We start from the raw sequence: 26,508 nt of genomic DNA on the forward strand, positions 1-26,508 counted from the left end.
CCTGTGTCCTTGCCCAAACTCAAAAAAGCCTATGAAAAAGGTACCAGGGGCATCTCATGGGGCCCCCTACTGACCCCAGGCCCTCGGGCAGTGCCCGAGTTTCCAAATGGTCAATCCGCCCCTGCCCAGAGAACAGTTGAGGCATAATAAATGAGATCTTCATTTTATATGCTCACTGAGCAGGGTCCAGGTCTATGTGACATCTAGAGGGATCCCAGCATCCACATCTACTATAAATGGACCTCTAAATCTCAGAGGGCTCTTTTACACCTTAACAGGCTACACAGATGCTATATCAGGGACCGTTTTTTTGGGTCCAGGCCTTTTCAGGCACTTTTTGTTCACATGTGAAAATTAGTTTTTTTTTCTAGAAAATGTTAGGACTCCCAAACATTACATATTTTGTAAAGCAAAAGGTCCTAGAGGATAAATTGGTGGGTGTTGCAATTTGTTTTTGTCACACGGTAATTGTGCAGCGGTTTTTCAAAGGAAAAAGTACACTTTTTATAATTTTAATGCACAAAACACAATACATACATGCATTTTTTTTGGTAAAATATAAAAGATGATGTTGCACAAAGTAAATAGATACCAAACATGTTACGCTTTAACCGGTTCCCGCCCGGCCAATAGCACAAAGTTGGCCGGCAAAACACCTTGTCCCTCCGGGTGGACGCCATATGGCGTCCTTGCAGGCATGCGCAATGCGTCTGCCCACAGGGCCGCTCTGCGGCGCAATCTGTCACCGGCCGTGTACCTCGGACACGGCTGATGACAGATCTGTGTACAGGCCCCGTTTCCAGTACCATGTGACCAATCACAGCAGGTCACATGACAGTTGTATACAATGGATGGCTTCCTTTCATGTCATCCATTGTATACTAGTGTGTCTAGCTGTGAATGGTGACAGCAATCACATGCACAAGCTGGGCCAATCACAGCCCAGCTGTTTCATGTGATTAGCCATAGCCAAATCACAGCTAAGCACAAAAAACCCCCAAAAAACCCTGAATGAATCGATGTCATTCAGGTAAATGCTTGCTTATAGCAAAGTAATTCCTTGCTATAAGCAAATTGTGTAAAAAAAAAAAAAAAAAATACTGATCACTTACCCAAAGTAGTACAATGTTACTATGGTAACATTATACTACTTTGGTCATAGTGAAATATGAAAAAAAAAAAAATCTTAAAAAAAGAGAAAAAAAAAAAGTGTAATAAAAAATTTAAACTAATAAAAAAAAAAAAAATAGAATTTTTTTTTTGCACTGTCACAAGTCAGTGTTCCTGATCACCACCATGCCAGTTATATGATGTACTGCACTGGTGACAGTATGTAAAAAAAAAAAATAGTGAAAATATTTTTAATTTTTTCATTTTCCAAAAAATTATGCCAAAAAAATTACAACTTCAAAAAACTCGCCATGCCTCTTATGAAATACATCAGACTGTCTACTTTGCAAAAAGTGGCCATTTGGGAGATATCTATACTATTCTGACATTCTCGGAACTCAAGAAATTAGATTGGCTGTCAGTACTTCAGGATTGATCAATATTCAGATCTATACCATAGTTTGTGAACTCTATAACTTTCCTACAAACTAAATAATACATTCTAATTTGGGTTATTTTCACCAAAGACATGTAGTAGAATAAATCTTGGCCTAAATTTATGAAAAACAATTCTTTAATTGCAAACTTTTATAACGGAAACAAAGAAAAACGTTTTATTTTTTCAAAATTTTCGGTCTTTTTTTTGTTAATTTAGCAAAAAATAAAAACCCCAGCGGTGATTAAATTCCACCAAAAGAAAGCTCTAGTTGTGTGAACAAAATGATAAAATTTTAGCTTGGGTACAGTGTTGTATGACCGCGCACTTGTCATTTAAAGTGTGAGAGCGCTGAAACCTGAAAAATGGCCTGGGCAGGAAGGGGGTAAAAGTGCCCAGTACTGAAGTGGTTAAAATTTCACATGCCTGTGCAACAGTGGCAAACAATGATAACATAGGCGACGCTTTAAAAGCCATTACAGGTTACCACTTTAGATTTATAAGAGGAGGTCTGATGCTAGAATTACTGCCCATGACTGGACATTTGCAGTGATACCTGATATTTGTGGGATGCATGCGTGCAGAAGCAGCGCCTGTGTTCGCCTTTGCATAGGGCACTTTAATTTTTTTCTTTATACTTTTTTTTTCTTTTTACACTGTCGCTTTAAATATTTTATTTTTTTTTAAAATCACTTTTATTGCTGTAACAAAAAATTTAAACATCCCTTGTCACAGAAATAGGCATGTGACAGGTACTCTTTATAGAGAGATCTAGGGTCACCAAGACCCCCAAATCCCTCCTCTGCCCTTAAAAGCATTTGATCACACCAAGATCAGTATGACCAAATGATTTTCTTTTTTAAAAAAGGCGCAGTTAATATCAGGGTAAACCCGAAGTGATGTAAAGTCATCACTTCCGGTTCCCTATAGCAGAACCAAATGGAGCCATTCTGGCTGGTCAATCAGGTATCCCAGGAGAATGGACAGTCCATTAAAGCCACAGAAGGCGGTGGGAACCTCCCCTCCTGCTGCTTGTAATAGCAATCTAGTGGCTAGTTAGCTTCTCTGATTGCTATTACAAGAGAGCCGACCATTGGCTCTAAAAAAAAAAAATATATACTGCAGGCATCATTCCGGTATAACCACTTGAAGTCGTCAAATGGCTATGCTAGGTAAGTGTCTAAAAAAAGCCAAAAAAACAAAAACAAAAAAAAAACCTGACGGCACGCAGGGAATGCATAGACTTGGGGATCAGCACTGCAGCCAGGTAATAATCATTTTCAGATGCAGGTCAGCAATGGAAAATATGGGTCACCCTTGACAAGTGTTATTTAATAGATCTATAGATTCAACACATAGATAAAATTATAATGAGCTGACCATATTCTCCTTTACATCTAAAAATAAAAGCTCTATAGGCTTCCATAGCAACTGCTGTATTTGCAGCAAACTGAAATAAAAGAAAAACAAGCGGTAAAATGAATAAGTCTGAACCTCAAGGAACAAGTCACACAAGGGATGTGAAAGTCCAAGCTTTTTTTTGGATCACAAAGGGTTTCTGAAAAGAGAAGATATTCTAATTATTACACTTGATTACCCTCATTATCTGGTTCATGTTACCTGGATTGACTGTACAATTCTCCATTCCCCAGTCTGTCCTCATCTGGCTTTGAAACTTGACCCACATTATCATTTCGACTTAGTGATGTACTCGTTCATGATGTTTAATTATTGCAGGAAAAAATAACTGCTTTTCTTTCATCTGCCTCCTAGGAGGAAAATTATCTCAATTCATGTTTCCTGAAACAAGAACAAACAAAACAAAATCTCACCCTACAATCCTCGTTTGCTAGCCCTGTTGTCCCAGAGCCGGAACCCCATCTGATATATGTGTTGTCTCTGTAGCCAGGGTCGTGGATAAGGGGGTACCACCAGACCTCCTGTAGGGGGCCCAGGCCAGTAGGGGACCCAGGCAGCTGGGTGAATCAGATGTAGTCAGGGACGGTTATCAGAACAGTGGAGGGGAAATTACTGGAACTGATACCCTGTATGGCTCTTTCTGCAGCAGCTGAAAGCTGACTTCTCTCGCGTTGGCTGTCAGCTGCTGCAGAGAGAGCCATACAGTGGATCAGTTCCAGTAATTGCCCCTCATGACCCTCCTTGTGCACCATATGTTTTCCCCTGCTGTCCAGGTCCCTTCACCCCCACAGTGCTGCCGGCTACCCTCCTCTTCTACCCACCTGCAGCTGCAGGCACTAGGACAATAGAACCTTCAGAATGGAGAGTGGAGGAAGGTTCCAGTATATATGTCACATTTACCAGCCCCTTCCTTTCCTGAATGAACACAATGAGCGATCAGTACTGATCATTCGCTGTGTTCATTCACAACGGAAGTATAGTAAACTGTTTTTTTTTGGAAGGGGGGGGCCCTGTCAGGTTGGCTGTATGGGGCCCCATGGTTTCTAACAGCAGCCCTGTCTGTAGCACCCCCCTGACCTCAGGCGACATTTTCACCCCAGGGTATAGGTTGCTAGGCATGGTGGACTGCAGACAACTGTAGAAAATGGGCGCCATGGAACAAAAGTAAATTTAATGCTCAACAAAGAAAATTCAGGGAGTGAGGGGTAAGGGCACAGAACACCCTAGGACAAGGAGACAAGCAGACTAGCAGACTCTTAAAAATAATAGACAAACAGACATTAGTACAGAAAAGAGCCTTTAGTCAGCACTCTGTATTTTCAATAGTGTGGAGGAAGGAGGCGTGGTGATTGTGAAGTGATTTAGGTACACACTGGGGGTTATTTACTAAAACTGGAGAGTGCAAAATCTGGTGCAGTTCTGCATAAATTCCAGCGTCCAGGTTTTATTGCCGAACCATACCCAATTGCCCTCCAGAGGATTTACCCCCTTCCTGACTAAGCCATTTTTTGCGATACAGTGCTGCGTTACTTTGACATTTGCATGGTCATGCAATGCTGCACCCAAATGAAATGTATGTCCTTTTTTCCCCACAAATAGAGCTTTTGTTCAGTTGTATTTGATCTCCTGTGCGTTTTTAATTTTTTGCGCTATAAACAAAAAAGACTTTTTGCTATTAAACATGTACAGTAAAAAAATAAAAATAAAAAAAATCAAATTTCATCATAAAATTTAGGGCAAAATGTATTCTGCTACATGTCTTTGCTTAAAAAAATCCCATTACGTGTAAATTAATTGGTTTATTTGACAGTTATAGCATTTACAAACGGCGGTATATATACATTTTTTTTTTATAATACTAATAATGGTGGCAAACAGCAACTTATAGTGGGATGGCGGGACTGCGGCGTGCATTCTGACACTGGGGGGAACGGACCAACTGTCACTGACATCCCCGGTGACACTAATACAGTGATCAGTGTAGGAAGGGGTTAACAATCAAATGGTTAACTGTGTGCTGTGTATGTTTTACTGTGGTGTGTGTGTGTTGTACTGTCAGCACATTGCAGAGCCATACAAAGCAGTGTGCAGGAGCTGACAGCCGAGAGATCTGTATTGTTTACATACAGGTCTCTTCCCCTGTCATTGATACTCAGCGATCTCTGGCGGGGAATCACTGGCCGGGACCCGGTGATCAACAGCTGAGGCCACACACACCCCCTACCCAGAAATGCAAAATCATGTGCATATACGTGATTTTGCACAGCCCTGGCACCCTGTAGCAGTATTTCTGCTATAGGGTGGCGGGCAAGCGGTAATAAAGATAGACATTCTGTTATATTATTATACAGTATTTATAAAGCGCCAATAGTTCGCTCAGCGCTGTACATTACAAAGGGGGACAGAACATGTAACAGAACAATAACAATACAATGCAAAACATGAGGGGATCGAGGGCCCTGCTCTTTTGAGCTTACCACATCTATAGGTAGATGATGGGAAGGAAGGAGTTTAATAAACAGACTGGGGTAAAGCTATTTCCAGTGCTGGCAGGGAGAGGAGAGAGGGGCCAGGAAAGAGGGAGAAAGAGAGGGGCAGGGAGAGAGGGAGGAGAGGGAGAAAAAGAGAGGGAGGAGAGGGAGAAAAAGAGAGGGGCAGAGAGAGAGGGAGATAAAGAGGGGCAGGGAGAGAGGGAGGAGAGGGAGAAAAAGAGGGGCAGGGAGAGAGGGAGGAGAGGGAGAAAAAGAGAGGGAGGAGAGGGAGAAAAAGAGAGGGAGGAGAGGGAGAAAAAGAGAGGGAGGAGAGGGAGAAAAAGAGAGGGAGGAGAGGGAGAAAAAGAGAGGGAGGAGAGGGAGAAAAAGAGAGGGAGGAGAGGGAGAAAAAGAGAGAGACGGGAAGAGAGGGAGGAGAAGGAGAAAAAGAGAGGGGCAGGGAGAGAGGGAGGAGAAGGAGAAAAAGAGAGGGGCAGGGAGAGAGGGAGAAAAAGAGGGGCAGGAAGAGAGGGAGAAAAAGAGGGGCAGGAAGAGAGGGAGAAAAAGAGAGGGGCAGGGAGGATAGGGAGAAAAAGAGAGGGGCAGGGAGGATAGGGAGAAAGAGAGAGGTGCAGGGAGGAGAGGGAGAAAGAGAGAGGTGCAGGGAGAGAGAGAGAGGGAGAGGAGGACAAGGAGAGGGAGAGGAGGACAAGGAGAGGGAGAGGAGGGCAAAGAGATAGAGAGAGGAGGGCAGAGAGAGAGAGAGAGTTTTTTTATTACTGTTGAAAGGATTAAATGGAATATAACTGAATCCATTTTGTATACACTAATACAAGATGCTAGTTTAACATATATATGAAATTTGTACATACTAAACAAAACTGTCTATGTCAGCTTCATGTAGAAATGAGTGTTTTTGCAAACTTTACAAAAAAGCAGATAAGGTTTACTCTCACTTCTGAAAAGTTTTAACCACAACTTGGGTGTTGGGTCAGATTACAGCCATGGTCTTGGGTGTTGGGTCAGATTACAGCCATGGTCTGGGCTTTAGACCAGATATGGTATGATAGATAAAGCAGAAGAGTGAAAATGCAAACCTCATACAAATAATTGTTGAGTTAAGGTAAAAAAATGTACATGTATTTGATTGGAAGGTCTGAGGGTGTGTTTGCCCATAGACTACAGTATAATAACCCTGATGTTATGCCAATAAAACTGAAGTGTTTGCAATCGCAACTGAGGTGACTGGAGTGCATTCACTTTCCGAGATCTCGTAGCTGTGTCCAGGTGTGACCGTTGGTATCTTGAGGGGGCCCCCAAGGAACAGGAAAAAGACCACCTACCTACTTTCAACTGTCTGTGTCTCCAATAGGAAAGAAAATTCCAAATTTTGAGTGTTCACCAGAAAAAGGAATAGAAGGGAAATCTTCCAATAGTGGCACTAATTCTGGTGAATATAAAGGGATTTTTCTCGCTTTGGATGGTTGTTTCTCAACTCTTGTTGAAGCTATGGGGAAGGAAGTGAAATCTCTCCAATGGGAGACAAATTGCAAAAAAAAACAACAACAAAATAAAAAAACAAACTAAAAACCCAAACAAAGCGATCGGTTATAACCCTCCCTTGCTTTAACCAGAATGAAAAAAAGGTTTGCTTTCAGTTCTACTTTAACTGGTGCTCTGCAAGTTCTTGCTGCTGGGCTGGGTTCTGTCCTGTGTGGGAGCTGCAAGGGTCACACAGTCAGGACAAAACAATTAGATAGTCTTGCTACTGGTTCTACTGCCACTGCAGATGATGGAGGCCCAGGGCAGAGTATACAGTTGTGTGTTGTTGCTGTTGTTGTGTGTTGCAGTTGTGTATTGCTGCTGCTAGATCTAAAGCAGCCATTATCAACCAAGGTTCTTCTAGAGGTTGCTAGGGGTTCCTTAAGCATTTGCAGACTGGCCTCCTCCCATCTGATTGTGCTGACACAGGCCCGAGGCCAACATCACTTGGCAAAGTTAGTGGCATGCCACTATTGCTCTTTATAGCAGTCTGTAAGGGTGGTATGCTTCTCAATAACCACCAATGCAAGGAGGCACTTCTTCACGTATGCAAGGGTGTATGTCTAGGTTTCTTTGCTGGCCATCACTACTTTTCATTTTATTATCATTACGGATACACATTGTGGATCATATTTTTGATAATTACAAAATGATTGTCAAATACACTAGGCTGCCAAACCAGCTGCTGACAAGACCTGTGCTTGCAATCACACTGGCAAAAAAATAACAGCAGAGGTCCACTTCACTTCTAATCCATTCACATTGCCATCCATCATACCCTGATAAAGGGGGCACTCTTGGACCCCCAAAACTCTTTGGCTATTTTTTGGATTGTCCCCCTGACTTTTATTGGAATAAAGTTATAGCTGGACTTCTAGGCAGTGGTGTGGAACCTCAGTTTCGTGTTTTTTTATCACATTACACTACAAGCCAAGTAGACCATGGAGATCCTCTGGGGTGTAGAAGCTGTCTAGGAACCAGCTCATTTACATCAACATCAATACTTGAAGACCCTACAGGTCTAGCACGTTTTTTTCAACTTTCCTCAAATACTCTAGGTATGTTGTAGTTGATATTCTTTTAGAATATACAGTATTATATCTATAACATATGGATGTTGAAAATGCTGTAGATCCTTTTTTTTTGGAAGGGTTCTTTGAAACCTGAAATTTTTTCAAGGGTTCACTTGGAGTAAATTGACTGAGAAAGGCTGGTTTAACGAGAAATAAATATCTACACTATTTAGAAAATGTATACATTTCACATCAAATTCAAATTGCAAAAAATATTCATGTCTAACAGAGCTTTTAACGTTTTAATTCTATCCTCTCAAAGTTTTGTTTTTGTTTTTTTTTAGACTTTTATTGAAAAAAAATAAATAACAATCAACCAAAATTAAAACAAACAAAAAAACACATTTTATTGAACTTTTACACGTCACAGTTTAAGATCACTGTTGGGGACATCTGAATACATGGAATAGATCTACTATTTGCCGCCTGCTAAAAGAAAGCAAACCTCACGTCTTTCTCATTGGTTGCAATGCATTACTATCCATCATGGCTTTTTGTTTCGCATTATTCAAGTGGAACTCAAGATCTTCTCAACTGCCTCCTCTCCTTCAAACAGGAAGGCAGCTAGGAAGGACAGTAGAGTCCAAATGGCTCAGAGTGCGGGCACTCCCACTGTCAGCCTGATGTTGGGTGGGATTATGGAACACAATCAAAAGGCATTCAGACAATTAGAGTAACAATTTAAAAAAAAACATAAAAAAAATCTAGTGAACTTTGAATTTATACACAACTTGGTTTTATTTCATTAGTCATTTCATTAGTTATGTGAGAGATCACATAATCCATTGCAAGATTTTCCTCGCATCTCATTTTCCAGTTGCAACGGTTGGTATTTAGCAGTGGTTGAAAACACCCAAACTTCACAGGCCTTTAAGAGTATAAAATAGGGGAATTTGTTTCTATTCTATGAGATATGCCTAAAAGGGCAATGGAAACACACAGCTTTTCCAGTATAAACCTTTCAGGTGTTAGATTCAATTTCTAATCTCCAAAAGGAACATGGCAGCTGGAGTCTGATTGGCTGCTACAGGCCACAGCACCTGACAAACATGCAGCTAGTCTGAATGAATAACATGCTTAGCTGTTGCAGATCAGTGAATCATGAAGTGAAAAAGCAAGAATAAGGATGATAGCCCTGGAGACTATGATCAAATTACCCCCTCTCTCTTCTGCTGTTTTTATAGCAGGCACACTTGGTTTCCAAAACTTACCATCACCCCATATGCCACTGCTGTCCCCTTGGGGAAAAAATAGAACTTCTGAATAAAGGTAATCACTTGGATATTCTTTGTGTCCCATTCCATAAAATGGTGCTCTATCCCCAAAGAACCCATGAATCGAATTTTTGTGTGACTAGCCCTATACAAAATGCTGACTTTAAAAAAAGTCTGATTTTGTAAAGGATTTTTAGTTGGCTGCAGTAGGTTAGAATGATAAGATGGAATGCTCTTCTTTAGAGGGAAGAAAGATTTTAGAGATAGCCTGGGGGCATTTATTTCTGGCTATTTTTTAAATTCTTATTTCAACAAATTACTTTAACTTTTGTCAGATTTCTTTAGGTTTACCTTTAGGTAATTTATAGGAGCTAAAATAAGTTGTCTAGTTTATACATTTACCTCTTGATATTTACACAATGAAAAACAAAGTGTGAAATAAGTATACCTAGCATTTACAGCTATATTGTTAACATGATACAAACAGTGGTTCATCACCCAGTGGCAGCCATATGGTTCAAGTCTTCAAAAGTCTAATATTCATAGCTGAGCAGTAAATAGATCTATATACACAAAAGGTATTATTCTGAAAAATGTTCTCATATTGCTGACTAGCTAAAAACCCAATAGCTTACTGTGTGTTTTACATGAATAGCAAGTCAACTGAAAATGCAAGCTAAAGATCCAAAAATCATCTTCTGTAACCCTCAGGATTTCCATTGTCTGAACAGCGACATAAGTTTTTCAGATCTTTATCAGGCGAGTTGGTAAGGCCTCAGCAGTGGAGACTGAGGACACCCACAAGAAGGCAGGATTTTTTTTTGTCTTGCAGAGCAACAATAACAAGAACCAGAATTTTCATCCTCCCATCAGATGGTTTGCTGTTGTTTACTTGACCTGCATGTGCTGAATAGGACGATGAGAGCAATTAAAATGATGACTACAAAGAGGAAAATGAGAGCGGCCCATGAACTGAAGTCAGTAGCTTTGAGAACAGAGGTCTCCTCAGCTGGGATCATGTTGGTAAGGTTCAGCATGTACCCGAGGGCCCAACCAATGGAAGTGTCACCAGCCTGGAAAGAACATTGAAAAGAACGGTGAGGATTATCTTAATCTGTAAGCACTATAGCAAGATATTTTGAAATAAACAGATGAAATATTAAAGAGAATCTTTCACTTCATACTGAAAACACATTGTACAAGGCTGATGCACACAGGAAAGGTTCTCGAGTGTTATAGGCAAACATGTTCACTGTGAATTTCATTTTTTGACCATCTAGGACCTTGTAACTCCAGGTCTTCGTGAAATGGTCTTTATTATTATATTGTTTAATACCATAATATAGTTATAGACTATCAAAACTTATGTTTATCGGGGGTCCCAAACTTATCAAACAGGCAATCTACTGTACTGCAGACTATACGGGGGCTGGATTGTGGCCAGTAGTGGTAGAAAATGTCCCGGGCCCAGCAATAATGAGATTAAACATGGCCGCAGGGTGGTCAGAAGGAGGATGAGTAGTGTCCCATCATTGGTATTAGTGGAAGGAATAGTGCCCCATCATTGGTATCCCTCAATGTTGGTGTCAGTAGAAAGAATAGTGCTCCATCATTTGTATCCCCCAATGTTGGTGTCAGTGAAAGGAATAGTGCTCCATCATTGATATCCCCCAATGTTGGTGCCAATGTAGTGCCTTGCATCAGGAATAGTGTCTCGAGGGCTGCATAAAGGCTAGCAAAAGGGCTAGACTTCTGTTCTATTTGATGGCCAAATTTTAGTAATTCATGTTTACTGTTTGAGTGTTCCCATCGAATGCAACTATAATCCATTTATTATTTTAAGTCTTTTCGCAAAATAACACAATGCTTATGCACCATGAAAAGACAAGTTTCTGAAGCACAATTACAATAGAATATATATGCATTTCCACATAGTAGTCTCCACATCTCAAACTTTGTAGACAATTACAAAATAGAGTCTGATCAGAATGCATACTTACAGGAAGCAAAAGCACATTTAGCCCTTATATGCATTTTTTGCAATAACTAGGATGGGGGTTGGGAGGGGGGGATAAATAAGGAAACTGAGGCTGTGGTCTCCCCACCATTTGGAGAAATGTTGGCCTGGAGTGGATAGTGTAGCTTTAGATGTCACATACATTGGGAGAAGACAGGAATGATATTTCTGCGTGAATTGAAAATCATGGCAAAAAAGCATATTATGAAACGAATCCTCTTTGCATTTCAAAGATACCGTGAGATCCTCTATACATTTTATATCATTGACCACAGAAATTCACTGTCCAATAAAAAGGTCAGCACCTTGAGGGCAGGGATTGATGTGAATGTACAAATATTTTATATTATATAGCAATGTTTAAATTAAAGGCGCTATACACGTACCTGTAATAATAAATAAGGGTGAACAAACTCATATTTACTCTCCCTGGTTTAACAGTAGATAGGGAGTGCCTAATTTGTTAGGCCTGCCAATATTTCAATAAAGAAGTAGGGGTCAAGCCTTGTCTGCATTTCGGGAATGGACTTACATTCTCCACTGGAAATAAATTCCTTAGCTTAAACTGGCTGGTACTGATAAATGGTTTAAATTGAGGATCAGAGGAGCCAGGAGGGAAAGCCAGGGAACCAATCATTGGGGTTAAAGCAGGAGGGTGAAGCTGTGAGTTTGAGATGCACCCAGATTTGGAACAAATAAATAATGTGGTCCCTAAGAGTGGATGGAATATAATCACTGGTGGGAGTGTGGACTGTTGTCAGGGCAAGGATTGTAGAGAGAGGTCAACCATATCTTGCTTCAAGTCCCCTTGTTTCTTTATGAAGGCCAAGACTCTGTACAATACCTTTTTAGATTTATATGCCTACAAAAAGTTAATAAATCCATCTTTTAATGACTTGAGACCCAAAGAATAGTTATTGGGAGGGTCTGTATGAGATACAGCCATTGCGGGAGACTAATTAAACTATAATCTGATTGGTTGGGGCCAGTTCACACCACATGCAGTCCAGTGCATTTTTTTCTGCATCAAAAACGAATTGATAGTAGATTACATGGTTTCCAATGGCATGGTTCACACCAGTGCGGTCAGTTCCAGTTCATTCCAGTTTCAGAAAAAAAAAAAAGAAAAAAAGTAGAACATGCTGCATTTTTTTTTAACTCAACTGTACGGGAACACATTAAAAACACCAAAAGCGCACCAGAACGCACGTTCCTATTGAGTTGAAGAAAAAGATAGGAGAAAAAAAATGAACTGGAACGCATCAAAAACGCGTAAAAATGTTTGGAAAATTCAGTATTAAGCTACCATAAATTTGTAGGCATACCTATGAAATATTTGTTTGCACCCATTAACTTACCGCTTAAGTTTAGGTATTTTTTATTTTTTTAAAACCGCGAAAGTTTGCAAAAAATGTGCAACAAACATTGAAAGCTTAAAAAAGGTGGATGACCTTCTTTGCCACATTTGTTCCAAGTAGGGCAGGTCATTCAAATGAATAGCTGCCCTATGCCAAAAACACAACATTGCATGTATGGGTGAGTTCCCACGTCATGCTACAAAGTGTGAATGGGAATGTCTCCTGGTAAAATGAGTAGCTTTAGATTGAACACGGGTTTATATCAAGATAACAAATCGGATTAAAATGAGAAAGGGAAAAAAAAAAAAAAAAAAGGTCAAGTATAGTGTTGAGATTTTTTTACCTTCTTCTGAAAAGTGATGTCGGGGAAAGTGCCATTATCAAATTTGTAGCCTTTACTAGTTAACAGGTAGATGAAATTAGCGGTGGCACAGTATCCACTGAGATGTTTCTGTTGAAATGGAGGACTCTTGCTGGACAGCTATAGAAAAAGAGAGGGGAAAGTAATAAACATAACTATATAGACGCAGTGCAGCACAAGAGAAGTTCTGATCCTAATAAGGCTTATTGACACACACCTAGTTGGGCAGCAACCTCCAAAACTAGGTAAACTGATGGTGCATTCTGCTACACAAAGCATGACTGGAAGCTGAAAATGCAACAATTATGAATAGAAAAAAAAAACCAAAAAAAAAAAAAACCAGCAGTACAAATAGAGTCATAGGTGCTGCCTTACCGTACACACCTAGAAAAGATTGAAGAATGGAACCCATTGATCCAAACACCATCAAGTAGGTTGCTTTGAAATACGTTTGTCAAGCTTGTAAGCTTAATACACATTGTAAAATGATTGTTTTTTAGGGTTGATGATGTACAAGCCTGCCAAAAAATACGCTTTCAAAAAGGAGTTGTGTTTACTCATTTTTTTATTTTAAATTGCTTGCTGGAAATTCAAATTGAAATGACAAAAATGGCAGCTTTGTTGTGTTCATTTTTTCATATAGTTTGACCATTCACAACACAAATTGTATTTTTTCTCCATTGAGAACTTACATTTGTTTTCATTCCATGATAGGCAGTGTACTTGAAAGGATTTACTGCTATGGTGCATAGTTTGAGCACAGGTTCACTGTATGAATTTAAGGAGCTTTGGAATTAACAAAGAAGAACCTTGTTTGTTGTTAATCTGCCCTCCTCTTCCCTTGTCCATTCAGAAAATGCCTTGTATTCTGTTCATATACAGTTTACCTGTGCCTGGACTTTGCATGTGCCTAGAATACAAGGCGTTCTGTGAATGGACAAGGGCAGAGGAAAAGGGTGGATAGATGACAAGATCCCTTCATGGTGTGAGAGCCACATCTCTCAAAGTTGCAATATTGGAAGGACAAACACTAGCTGTATTATATGGTGGCATAAATGAATGAATCAAACACTAAACAAGACTCACAGAAAGTAACTTTTTCCCCCACTATGAATTTGTAAAGATGTCTGTGGCTGAAGTTCTGCTTTAAAGTGCATCTCTACCTCCCTCTTAGATTGTAAGCTCCCAGGATCAGGCCGTCCTAACCCTCTTGTACTGAACTGTATTGTTGCTGTATTGTCTCCTGTTATATTGTAAAGCACTGCGTAAACTGCTGGCGCTATATAAATCCTGTATAATAATAATAATATCTGACCGGATTATGGACTATTCTTAACAAGCTATCCCTGACCTCTCTAGCTGTTTTTAATGTGAAGTTATTCAACCTCCAAAACCCAGGTTTCAAACCTTTTTTAGTTTATTAATGGTTGTTTTACATTAGAATTCAGACACGTAAAACTCTGTGCTTAGGGCAAAACTAGACTTGAATTAAAAAGGTATGCAAATCTAAAAAAAGAGAAAAAGCTGCACTCAAAGTTATCAAAATTAATAAAAAAAAAAGAAAAAGAAAAAAAAAAAAAAAAAAAGAAGAATAAAAAGGTATTTAAACAAATTCCATAAAACTGAAGTGTGTAACATAAATATCAAAACAATTCATTCACAATCACCGACCCCTGATGACATCCTCATGATGAAACGCATCAGCGAAAAGTTTAGCTCTAATGTCATCACAACGCCAGACAGTTTTTTAACTATGGAATTTCACTGGATATGTTAGGAATGCAGACGGTTTTATGTAATCACTTTTTTTAGGTTTGGTTGATGATACACACTGTTGAACATTTATATGATTTGTAACACAGGGAATATGAATTGTTTTGATAAATACAGGTTCCACATTTCAGTAATATGGAATTTGTTTAAAGAGATAGTGCAACACCATTTTTATTTTCCGTTTACATAGAAAACTTGCAGTCTGCCAAGATCGGTTCTTGGGGCAAGATGGCTAAGATTTAATAAGACCAATTTCTACCCTGCTCCTTCAGAAATTGTAAATAAGTAGTATGCAAGGTCATGCCCCATATTCTTGATCTTAGTATTCTGTTTAAAAATTCTGCTCTCCTGAACCATATTCACAGTCCTAAAGTGGTTCTAAAGGCTCAAGGTTTTTGCACCTTCATGAAGTATATGCATGAAGGTAAAAAAAACAAAAACAAAACAAAAAAACCTTCTGTGTGCATCAGCCCCTCCCAGCCCCACCTAATACTTACCTGAGCCCCCTTTCGATCCAGCAGTGTGCACGAGAGCTTCCCCAGATGTTTCCCTCCTCATTGGCTGAGATAGCAGCAGGAGTCATTGGCTCCCGCTACTGTCAATCACAGCCAGTGAGCCAATAAGGAGAGAGTCTGGGTGAAGGGTGAGGTCAGGCCGCACGCTGTACGTTGTGGTTAGTATTTTCAATACCATTCACACACAAAGTCATCCACAACTTTGCCTCTAGCAACATCACCAACCTCATCTGCAAATATCACCCAAACTATCCTCTCCTCCCAAAACATCTTGCTCTCTAGCTCCCTCATTACCTCCACCCACGATCGCCTCCAGGACTTTTCCAGAACCTCTCTCAGCCTCTGGAACCCCCTACCCCAGTATGTCTGGTCAGCTCCCATCTTGTTGGACTTTAGGCGATCCTTGAAAACTCATTTATTCTGGGAAGCCTACCCCACCTCCACCTAAGAACTGCACTTGAGTCACCTCCATCACATCATATGCTGCAGCTATTACCTTTTGTATCACCTCTCCCTCGGTTTAGATTGTAAGCTCCATGAGCAGGACCCTACTATACCGCTTGTATTGAACTGTATTGTAATTGTATTGTCTCCCTTTACATTGTAAAGTGCTGTGCAAACTGTTGGCGCTATATAAACCCGGTATATTAATAATAATAATTTTCCTTAGATAAAATAACGGTCGCAAATGCCAAGCCAAAAGGATATTGATTTAAAGCAGGGGTCTCCAAACTTTTGAAACAAAGGGCCAGTTTACTGCCCTTCAAACTTTAGGGGGGCTGGATTGTGGCCAGTGGGAGTAGAAAATGCCCTGGCAGCAGTGGGAGTAAACAATACCCTAGGCTTGGTGGCTAGTGGAGGAACAGTGCCCTATCGTTGGTGTCAGTGGGGTAATTAGTTCCCAAATTCTGGTGTCAGTGGGAGGAACAGCGTCCAGCCGTCGGGGTCAGTGGGAGGAACAGCGTCCAGCCGTCGGGGTCAGTGGGAGGAACAGCGCCCCGTCCTCAGTGTCAGGAACAGCGCCCCGTCCTCAGTGTCAGGAACAGCGCCCCGTTGTCGGTGTCAGTGGGAAGAATAGCGCCCCATTGTCGGGGTCAGTGGGAAGAATAGCGCCCCCGTCGTCGGTGTCAGTGGGAAGAATAGCGCCCCCGTCCTCGGTGTCAGTGGGAAGAATAGCGCCCCCGTCCTCGGTGTCAGTGGGAAGAATAGCGCCCCATCGTCTGTGTCAGTGAGAAGAATAGTGCTTCATATCAGTGGAAGGAAAAGTGCCCCAAGGGCTGGATAAATGCAAGCAAAGGGCCACAACTGGCCCGCGGCCCACAGTTTGGAGTCCCCTGATTTAAAGCACAAGTGCAAGGTGAAGGAAATCCTGAAAAGAGGACCTGTTGGGGGTACTGGAGGGTTGAGGTTGAAAACCACTGTTCTAGTAGATGCTTTGGAAAAAAAAAACAAAAATACAGGATCATGCTCCCCTCTAGTGGAAACTACAAAGAACTGGTGAAAGAACAAGCTAGTGAAAGGAATAGCGTGGCTGAAAAGTCATCAGCCATGGCCATTTTCCTCTGACTTCTATGAGAACCTGGCAATGGCGCAAGCACCACCCCAGAAATGTGAAAGATATTTTTTGCTGGTGGTCTTGCTCTTCAAATATAGCTGCTTGCATGTGATCTAGGTAGTATATAGATATTTGAAAGGATACTCAACAAGGACGCACTCAAATGAAAGAAAAGTACTTGGCTTGTATCATCTGTATATTGCTATTAAAATATTAACATGTGTATGCTCAGCGCCTAAGGACATCTGCCTCTGTTTATTGTGTGGATTAATCCGCTTGAGCTACCTATGACTAATTGATGTAGAGCAAATTTCATGATGCATGGTAACAATAAAGCTGACCGACTGATGAACATGAGATTGTTAAAATATAATACTGGCATATTCCAGCTTGTCATGACTCACATCGATATAAGTGGAGGAGCAGATGGCATCCGTGGCGGTAAGCAGGTCCTCCAGAGAACTGACTGGCATCTTCATCACAGATTTGATGTAGTCGATGGTGTAATAAAATGCTGCAAATGCCTGAAAACATAATAAAATAATGAGCGAGTCCTTTCACCGCATACATTAGTACATTTCTTTTATTATTTTGTCTTGATAATAGGCTGTAAAGGCCCAAAGCCTGGCCTAGAGTTATTTCCATGACAACAGCCATCTGAGCTAGCACTGCTTGGTAACAAGTTGCACGTGGGACTTATATAATAAACATATGGCAAAATGTTGGCCTAGGAGCATTGTTTCCAGTAAATGCCAGTTCCCACGAGTAGCAGCTGAAGGAAAGTAAAAAAAAAATAGCTGGAAAGGCTTAGAAAAATACTCAAAATTAAGGTCCATCTGCTTGCTTTGAGTTGTCTCTGTAACGTGACCAGGGGCGGACTGACAACTTATGGGGCGCCCAGGCAATAGGGGATCATGGGGCCCCTGTGTCCTTGCCCACACTCAAAGCACACCCAAAAAAAAAAAAAAAAAAAAAAAGTACCAGGGGCATTTCATGGGGCCCCCTACTGTCCCCGGGCCCTCGGGCAGTGCCTGAGTGCCTGAATGGTCAGTCCGCCCCTGAACGTGACCATAGTAGGACAATATCAGGTGCAATTTATTACTGGATTATTACAAATTACTTAAAAAAAACCTGTCCTTAGATACATAGGCTGCTATTGATGACCGCTCCTCCTGAACATGCCAATTTGCTGGCTGTTATGCTGGGCCTCCTGCTTTAATACTTACCCAGAACTTAGTGACTTTTCCTAACATTTCCCCATTATTGGTTCCCCAGCATGACAGCCAAGCATCTAGGATTTTCAAGAGGGGTCAGTAGAGGCAGCCTTTGTAATTCTGCCTTGACCCGTTTACTTTAATACCCCAGATATAAGATTTGGACTGACATTTGAGGGCTGATTTCCTAAGGCTGGAAAGTGCAAACTCAGGCTCACTCCTGCATAGAAACCAATCAGCTTCTTCAATTAAATCCTGGCAATAAAACCTGCAAGCTGATTGGTTTCTGTGCAGAAGTGAGCCTGATTTTGCACTTTCCAGATTTAGTAAATAAACCCTTTTGTGTCCGTTTTATTCTAGCATACTTTCCAGCTGCTCTATGCTTCACTAAAGAACACGGGAACCGAAAGTAGGTGGAAGCCGTGCCCCACTCCAGGGAAAATAAAGATCCTCTGCCCCCCCCCCCCAAATGTTTGTTTAGGTCTAGGGGACAGAAAAAACGCTTTTACTTACCTGATCCTCTGCCCCCACAACAGCCAGCATTCCAGCAGTAGACCGTTCCTGGGCATCAGCTTACAGTGCAAGGCTATGGGCTATGTATTGGTCTTCAAGACAGACTGTCAAAGCATAGGGGAGAACAGGATGACAGGTACAGTCTTACAGTGCAGAGGAGCATGTGAGAGTGGAGGATTGGCTAAAACTTTTTTTTTTTTGCTCCCCTGGTCCTGAACAAGTATATAACCCTTGCAGTGAGGGGCAGCGTCACTGCAAGAGAGCCTCTTTACTTTCCCTGGAGTTCAGCTTTAAAGTGTATCTAAACACAAATAATCAAACCAAATATGTAGTTGCATATGTTCTCTTATCAAAATTGGGTCAGCTTCCAACTAAATCATGCCAGCAATGCAAACCAAATATATATATATATATATATATATATATATATATATATATATATATATATATATATATATATATATATATATATTTTTTTTTTTTTTTCTTTTTATTAATAATAACTAAAAGTAATAAAATAAAAGCAATACCATTTCATTTACCAAGGTCTACAAAATGAAGCATATTTTTGCGAGGGTTTAGGTTTGCTTTATCAATATGCTCTTTCAAAAAAATTATGCATTTTTCAATCAAATCTGATAGTTTTATGATCATTTTCATATAATGTAGCCAAAAATATTGTAATGGAAATGTAGAGAAGAGCAGATAACTCCAAATCCATGTAAGCTGCTTTATTTTCCCAGAGTAAAGAGTAAAAGAGCCATTTTGGTGAATAGCCTTCACACTGCTGTGATCAAGGCTATTTTCCGAAACGCATTTGTTCTTTTACTCTTTACTATGTAGAAATAAAGCAGTTTACATGGATTTCGAGTGGTCTGCTCTTCTCTACATTTCCATCACATGTAACGGTTGGAGGACGTTGTTGAGCCAGAGCACCTGTTGGACTCCAGGTTTGGTGTTGAGTGGCTTCTCTGTTGTGAGCGCTTCACCTGTGTTTGTTTCTCCTAAACAAAAATATTGGTCCAATTGTAAAATTTTCTGATCCTTTTTAATCAAATCAGCCATTTAAAAGTCAAATTAAAGGACTGCTTTCTATAGAGAATCTGTTGTCACCAGAATAGAAGAAGACGTGACTTCTTTCTCTGTTCCAGTGACAATCAGGTGACAGAGTCTTAGCAGGGCAGACAGCAAATGCAATAAAGCACATACTGCGGGAGTATAGTATAATATTATCATTTTTGTTGTGCTAGTTTCAGAACCGGAATGGTTGGGGTTATAACAAACAATGCTAAAGAAATGGGAGGAGGGGGGCACTATAGGTATGCTAGAGAATTATAGGATTGAAATCATAGCATGCATTATGTGCAGGAGAGAAGTGCAGAGGGTATGTCAGGAGCAGGTGCGGACTGACAACTCATGGGGCCCCCGGGCAATAGGAAAATCGCCCACACTCAAACCACAACCAAAAAAAGACTATGAAATGTACCAGGAGCATCTCATGGGACCCCCTACTGACCCCAGGCCCTCAGGCAGTGCCTGAATGCCTAAATGGTCAGTCCGTCCCTGGACAGAAGCAATATTTGCAAGGTGTATAACAGTAGCAATATGTGCAGAAGATTAGTGCAGAGTGTATGAGAGTAGTATATGGTATGTCAGAGAGGAGTGCAGAGTGTATCAGAGTAGTATACGGTATGTTGGAGAGGAGTGCAGAGTGTATGAGAGTAGTATACGGTATGTCGGAGAGGAGTGCAGAGTGTATGAGAGTAGTATATGGTATGTCAGAGAGGAGTGCAGAGTGTATCAGAGTAGTATACGGTATGTTGGAGAGGAGTGCAGAGTGTACGAGAGTAGTATACGGTATGTCGGAGAGGAGTGCAGAGTGTATGAGAGTAGTATACGGTATGTCGGAGAGGAGTGCAGAGTGTATGAGAGTAGTATACGGTATGTCGGAGAGGAGTGCAGAGTGTATGAGAGTAGTATACGGTATGTCGGAGAGGAGTGCAGAGTGTATGAGAGTAGTATACACAGTATGTCAGAGAGGAGTACAGAGGGTATGACAGCAGCAATATGTGCAGGACAGGAGTACAGAGGTAGTACTTGCAGACCACTGATGGGGGGGGATACAGCCACCCCTCCTGTCCACACCTGGGCCCCATGCCTCAGCCTGTCGTGTGACACTGCGTGGGAAGGATAGGGGAGGTTTGGGGGGCAGCACTTGTGGTGATGCCCCCTCCAGAACGTGTCAGGGAGTGGTCAGTCCTATATTGTATCCATGCAATGGGAGTCTACAGTGACCAACAGAGCTGCCCATAGTGGGCCTCCATTGAATAGGAATGTGGTAGGCATGGCTGGAGGGAGCAAGGTGCTCACACATGGGCATTGTGCTGTGGAGAACAGGTGGAGGAGCTGAGGAAAGGGAGTACCATTTGAACATATGGGATATTTTCCTGCCCACAGACAGGCATATCAGACATTTTAGTGTTGGTGAGTGTATACCTCGGTAATGAATGGGTATAGCTGTTAGCCATGATCACAAGACCTTGGCTTGAGATCAGAGTTAATTCTATTTGCATAAAGCTCATTTGGGAAATTATCCTTTCATGTATAGTTTTCCTAATCTCTAACAGGTAGATCAAACAGATCTCAATATTTATCCAGGCACAGAAACAGACAAGTAAGCATCAGATAGAACCTAAAGTATAACTAAAGGCATTTTTTTTAAGTTTTGGATAGAGTGGAGAGGCATTAAAACCCCTGACCTTTTTATTTCTGTCTGTGCCCCTGTTATGGAGATTCACCCTCTTGATTTGTCCTGTTTACCATTATCATTGTAAGTGAAAGTAAAAGAAAATTCCAAACTTTGCTTTTCTATTTTTCTTTTGTTCCCAGAAAAGTAATAGAATGGAAATCTTGCAAAGGGGACACTAGTTCTGGTGACCTGGGAGTCCAAAGAATTCCCTTAATTTGTAGGGATTTCCTCTCACTTCTTGTTTGGCTATGGGTAAGGAAGTGAAGGGAAGTTTGACAGAGGTTATAACCCTCCCTTGCTCTATCCAAAATGAAAAAAAAAGTTTTGTCTATAGATCTACTTTAAAAGTCCTGCGGTCAAAAACTGTGAGCAGGCAGGTTCTTTATTGCAGAAAAGACATGAAAGGTCTCTTCCACAATAAAATGCATCTACCTCTCTGCTCACTGTCTTCTGCGACATGTATGGAGGACGTGAAAGTGGACAGTATGTGCAAGACAGGAGTGAGAGTAAAACAGAGGAAGTCATGTGCCAGAGAAGAGTACAAAGGATATGACATCGGCAGTATGTGAAGGAGAAGAGTGCAGTGGGTATGAAAGCAGACAGTATATGTAAGAGAAAGTTGCAGAGGGTATGACAGTGGGCAATATGTGCAGGAGAAAAATTGCAGCGGTTATGACAGTGGGCAGTATGTGTAGGAGAAAAATTGCAGCGGTTATGACAGCGGGCAGTATGTGTAGGAGAAAAATTTGCAGCGGGTATGACAGCGGTCGGTAAGTGCAGGAGAAAAAATTGCAGCGGGTATGACAGCAGGCGGTATGTGCAGGAGAAAAAATTGCAGCGGGTATGACAGCAGGCGATATGTGCAGGAGAAAAAATTGCAGCGAGTATGACAGCAGGCGGTAAATGCAGAAGAAAAAATTGCAGCGGGTATGACAGTGAGCAGTATGTGTAGGAGAAAAGTGCAGCGGGTATGACATCGGGCAGTATGTGTAGGAGAAAAGTGCAGTGGGTATGATATTGGGCAGTATGTGTTGGAGAAAAGTGCAGAGGGTATGAGTGGGTGGTATGTGTAGGAGAAAAGTGCAGAGGGTATGACAGCGGGCAGTAAGTGTAGGAGAAAAGTGCAGAGGGTATGACAGTGAATTGTATATGGAGAAGAGGAGTGCTGAGTGTTTGAGAGCGGGCGGTATGTGTAGGATAAAAAACTGCAGTGGGTATGACAGCGGGCAGTATGTGTAGGAGAAAAGTGCAGAGGGTATGACAGCGGGCGGTAAGTGGAGGAGAAAAAATTGCAGCGCGTATGACAGCGGGCAGTATGTGTAGAAGAAAATTGCAGCAGGTATGAGTGGGTGGTATGTGTAGGAGAAAAGTGCAGAGGGTATGACAGCGGGCAGTATGTGTAGGAGAAACGTGCAGCAGGTATGAGTGGGTGGTATGTGTAGGAGAAAAGTGCAGAGGGTATGACAGTGAGTTGTATATGGAGAAGAGGAGTGCAGAGGGTATGAGAGCGGGCAGTATGTGTAGGAGAGGAGTGCAGAGGGAGGTATATGCAAGAGAGCAGCACAGAGGGTATGACAGCGGGCAGTATGTGCGGAGGCAGAAATGTGAAGGATATGACATGTAAGAATGTGCAGGAGAAGAATGCCGAGGGCATCTCAGAAGTGCAAGGAGTGCAAAGGGCATGACTGGTCTGTATGAGCAGGGAGGGTATGAAAACCAGCAGAACAGCTCATCATCGGACTTATAAATTGTGGTTACAGATCTTTCTATAATAAGCAACAATATCATGAAAGTATGGTCATAGCCATAAAGATAAATAAACACAGGGCAAGGTAGCGCTGTGGCGAATGATCACATCGTTAATGCACATACAATGCAGTACCACATTCCTTGCAATAAGATTCTGAACACTTATCACCTGCTGGTTCAAATCAAAGGTGCAGCCCAACTTTGAGTAGGTCAATGCTGTAACTCTACGCTACAATTTTTTTTCTAGTTTTGGATAGATCAGGAAAATAATAGAACACCGGTCTCTCTTTGACCCCATTTAGGAGATGCAATATTACTTTCTACCACGGTGACAATGGCACCGGGTCAGAGAGGTAACTGTATACTAATCGCAAATTCAAAATTTTTCAGATGTCACCAAAACAGGAAAATGGAGAAAAAAAAGAAAAAAAGAAGATCTTCCAATGGGGACATCTGTTCTGCTGTCAAGAGTGCTTTTCAGTTCACGCTGTAGGTCGTGTACAGAAAGGGAGGATGAACACAGAAAGAAAACAAATGTTGTAAACTTATATACAGGTGAAACATGGCTTGTTAAAAACGTACTATAAATTTTCCTGTCACTCTCGGCTGGAAGATTTTATCAAAGGAGCAGGAGGAGTATGGACAGTCGCTGAATTGGAAGAGTTTGTTCACTTGCTGCCTGCACTGGTCAGCATCTCCACTGCCGGAAATAGTCATCTCCACTGAGGGGTCATAGTTTGCCGGCTTCTCGCTGGATGTGCACGGGGACTCAAAAACATCTCCGAATTTTACTGGTTTGGTAAAACCTTTGGGCCAGCATGGATGTTGGATATTTAATGAGTAAGACTGTTCCTAGATTTAAAATAGAAAACATATGCAATGAGAAATTAAAAAGATGTACACTTATTTATTACATATACTGCAGTACGCAATAACTTTGCTCCAGGAAGCATTGTATTTCACATAGTATTGACTTTTCTACACTACAATACCTTGGCAAATAGGCACACAAATCATTCACTTTTCAATGGTAAATAGGAGCTGACTATACACAAATAGAATTTAGAAAAATATTTGAAGAATATTTGATTTTCTGATCATCAGTTAGGTAAATTGACATTCGTGACAAGAAAATTCAAAGAAGCAGATAGAAATATTTCTTCAACAAATACATTTCTAACAGTATTTGTTGTTTTTGTTCAGGAAATTACATTCAATTTCAATTGTTAAAAGCAAGCAACATCAAATGTACAAAGAATTTTAATATAAAATAAAAAGAAAAAAAACATTCATTTTATGACATGCACCAGGTCCAACGTTCATAAATTAATGTAAACAATGGTCAGGTAAATAATAAAGATTCATTCCACTAATCAAAGTGCCTATAGTGATAGGGATGTTAGAGTCATAAGTTTTGGGGGTGTATCCAAGTGACAAGCAAATCCGTGACTTCCGTGATAGGAGAATAGCTGTAAAATGCACTAACCAGATAGCGCAAGTAAACGCGCATTGGAGTATAATGACCTACTCCTGGTCACAACCAAATGGTCCTCAGCGTAAAGCCCTCAGGAACACCAGTGCACCACTCTTGCCGTCTCCTACCACCAGGGGGAGTGCGCCTCTTTACAGTATCACGAAATAGCCTTATATCCTCTATCGCCAGGATTGGTGTGCTTTCATATCAGGAGATCATCTCAGGGACTCGGCAATAAGACCCAAAAGAAAGAAATCTTGATAGTGTAGTATTTTTATTCAAAAGGTAAAAGCAAGTAGCACACTTACATGGTAATGTCCAAAAAAGGATTCTGTGAATCCTTTTTGGATTCACAGAATCCAAAAAGATGGCTGACAGTCAGATGCATGAACCAAGTGGATAATACGTGGGATAATGTGCCATGGCCACGAAACGCATTCGGGATAAGGACACCTCTCATACCACGTATTATCCACTTGGTTCATGCATTTGACTGTCGGCCATCTTTTTGGATTCTGTGAATCAGCTTTTTTGGACATTACCATGTAAGTGTGCTACTTGCTTTTACCTTTGAATAAAAATACTACACTATCAAGATTTCTTTCTTTTGTGTCTTATTGCCGAGTCCCTGAGATGATCTCCTGATATGAAAGCACACCAATCCTGGCGATTAGAGGATAGAAGGCTATTTCGTGATACTGTAAAGAGGCGCACTCCCCCTGGTGGTAGGAGACGGCAAGAGTGGTGCACTGGTGTTCCTGAGGGCTTTACGCTGAGGACCATTTGGCTGTGACCAGGAGTAGGTCATTATACTCCAATGCGCGTTTACTTGCGCTATCTGGTTAGTGCATTTTACAGCTATTCTCCTATCACGGAAGTCACGGATTTGCTTGTCACTTGGATACACCCCCAAAACTTATGACTCTAACATCCCTATCACTATAGGCACTTTGATTAGTGGAATGAATCTTTATTATTTACCTGACCATTGTTTACATTAATTTATGAACGTTGGACCTGGTGCATGTCATAAAATGAATGTTTTTTTCTTTTTATTTCTGCTATATATATGGTAATTCCCTTTATTATATACTCAAGCGCTGCAACTTTTTGCTGTATTTGACTTTTGATGAAGAGGGTATACGAGGTTTACCTTTATGCTAGCGGCTTGAATCTGTCAGATCCAGCACTCGTTCCTTTCCCCATATATTTAATATAAAATGTTCGTTCTAAATTCTACTAGTATAAAGTTGGAAGTTGGCTTCAAGCAGAACTTCCCCCAGTTCCGCTTCTGCCCCCGCCCTAAACATTTGGCGCAGAATAATTATTTTTTTTGGGGGGAGGAAAAGGCAAAGCAGATACCTGGTTTTGACAGCTACTTGCTGCCACTTCTGGTCGGATTGCACAGAGTGGCCCTGATCCTCTTCTTCTCGGGTCCCCTGCCAGCAATCCTGGCATTCATCCAGTCATCAAATGTACAAAGAATTTTCATATAAAATGTTCATTCTGCTTTAAGCCAACTTCCAACTTTATACTAGTATAATTTAGAATTTCCCCCAGTTCCGGTTCTGCCCCCGGCCTCCACATTTGGTGCATAATTTTTTTTTTTGGGGGGGGCAGCAAAGCAGATACCTGGTTTTGACAGGTACCTGCTGCCACTTCTGGCCGGATTGCCGTGGTGATCGGAGCAGAAGTTCGGTTCCCCTCTTTCTGGGACACATCACAGATCCCAGAAAGCTGTGGGACCATTTAGCTAGATGTGAAGCCACAAGCTTTCAAGTGTTACAGAAATTAAAAAAAAAAAAAAAAAAAAAAAAAATTCTTCTTGGGTCTCCTGCCAGCAATCCTGGCTCCTCTTCTTTGTCCCCATAGCAAACCGCTTGCTATGGGGGCACACAAACGCTGCGTGCCCGCTCCCAACCTGTGTGTCTACAGATCCACGCTCCATAGACACTCACAGCAGGA

At 41.2% G+C, this 26,508-nt stretch overlaps 1 protein-coding gene across 1 annotated transcript in view; it reads right to left on the reverse strand.

Moving 5' to 3' along the window:
* Window positions 1-8,373: 8,373 nt before the first annotated feature.
* The window catches only part of ENTPD2 (ectonucleoside triphosphate diphosphohydrolase 2), an 82,205-nt gene continuing 64,070 nt past the window's right edge, over window positions 8,374-26,508 (reverse strand). The window contains exons 6-9 of the mRNA XM_089675060.1: window positions 23,652-23,921; window positions 17,249-17,368; window positions 12,984-13,121; window positions 8,374-10,338 (exon numbers count right to left, since the gene is read on the reverse strand). Of these exons, the coding sequence (XP_089531186.1) occupies window positions 10,135-10,338; window positions 12,984-13,121; window positions 17,249-17,368; window positions 23,652-23,921 (732 nt within the window). The 3' untranslated portion in view covers window positions 8,374-10,134. The remainder of the gene's footprint in view (window positions 10,339-12,983; window positions 13,122-17,248; window positions 17,369-23,651; window positions 23,922-26,508) is intronic.

Source organism: Staurois parvus, unplaced genomic scaffold (assembly GCF_062004578.1).
Source record: "Staurois parvus isolate SC_StPar_1 unplaced genomic scaffold, SC_StPar_1.0 ptg000154l, whole genome shotgun sequence".
Classification (NCBI taxonomy): Eukaryota; Metazoa; Chordata; class Amphibia; order Anura; family Ranidae; genus Staurois; species Staurois parvus.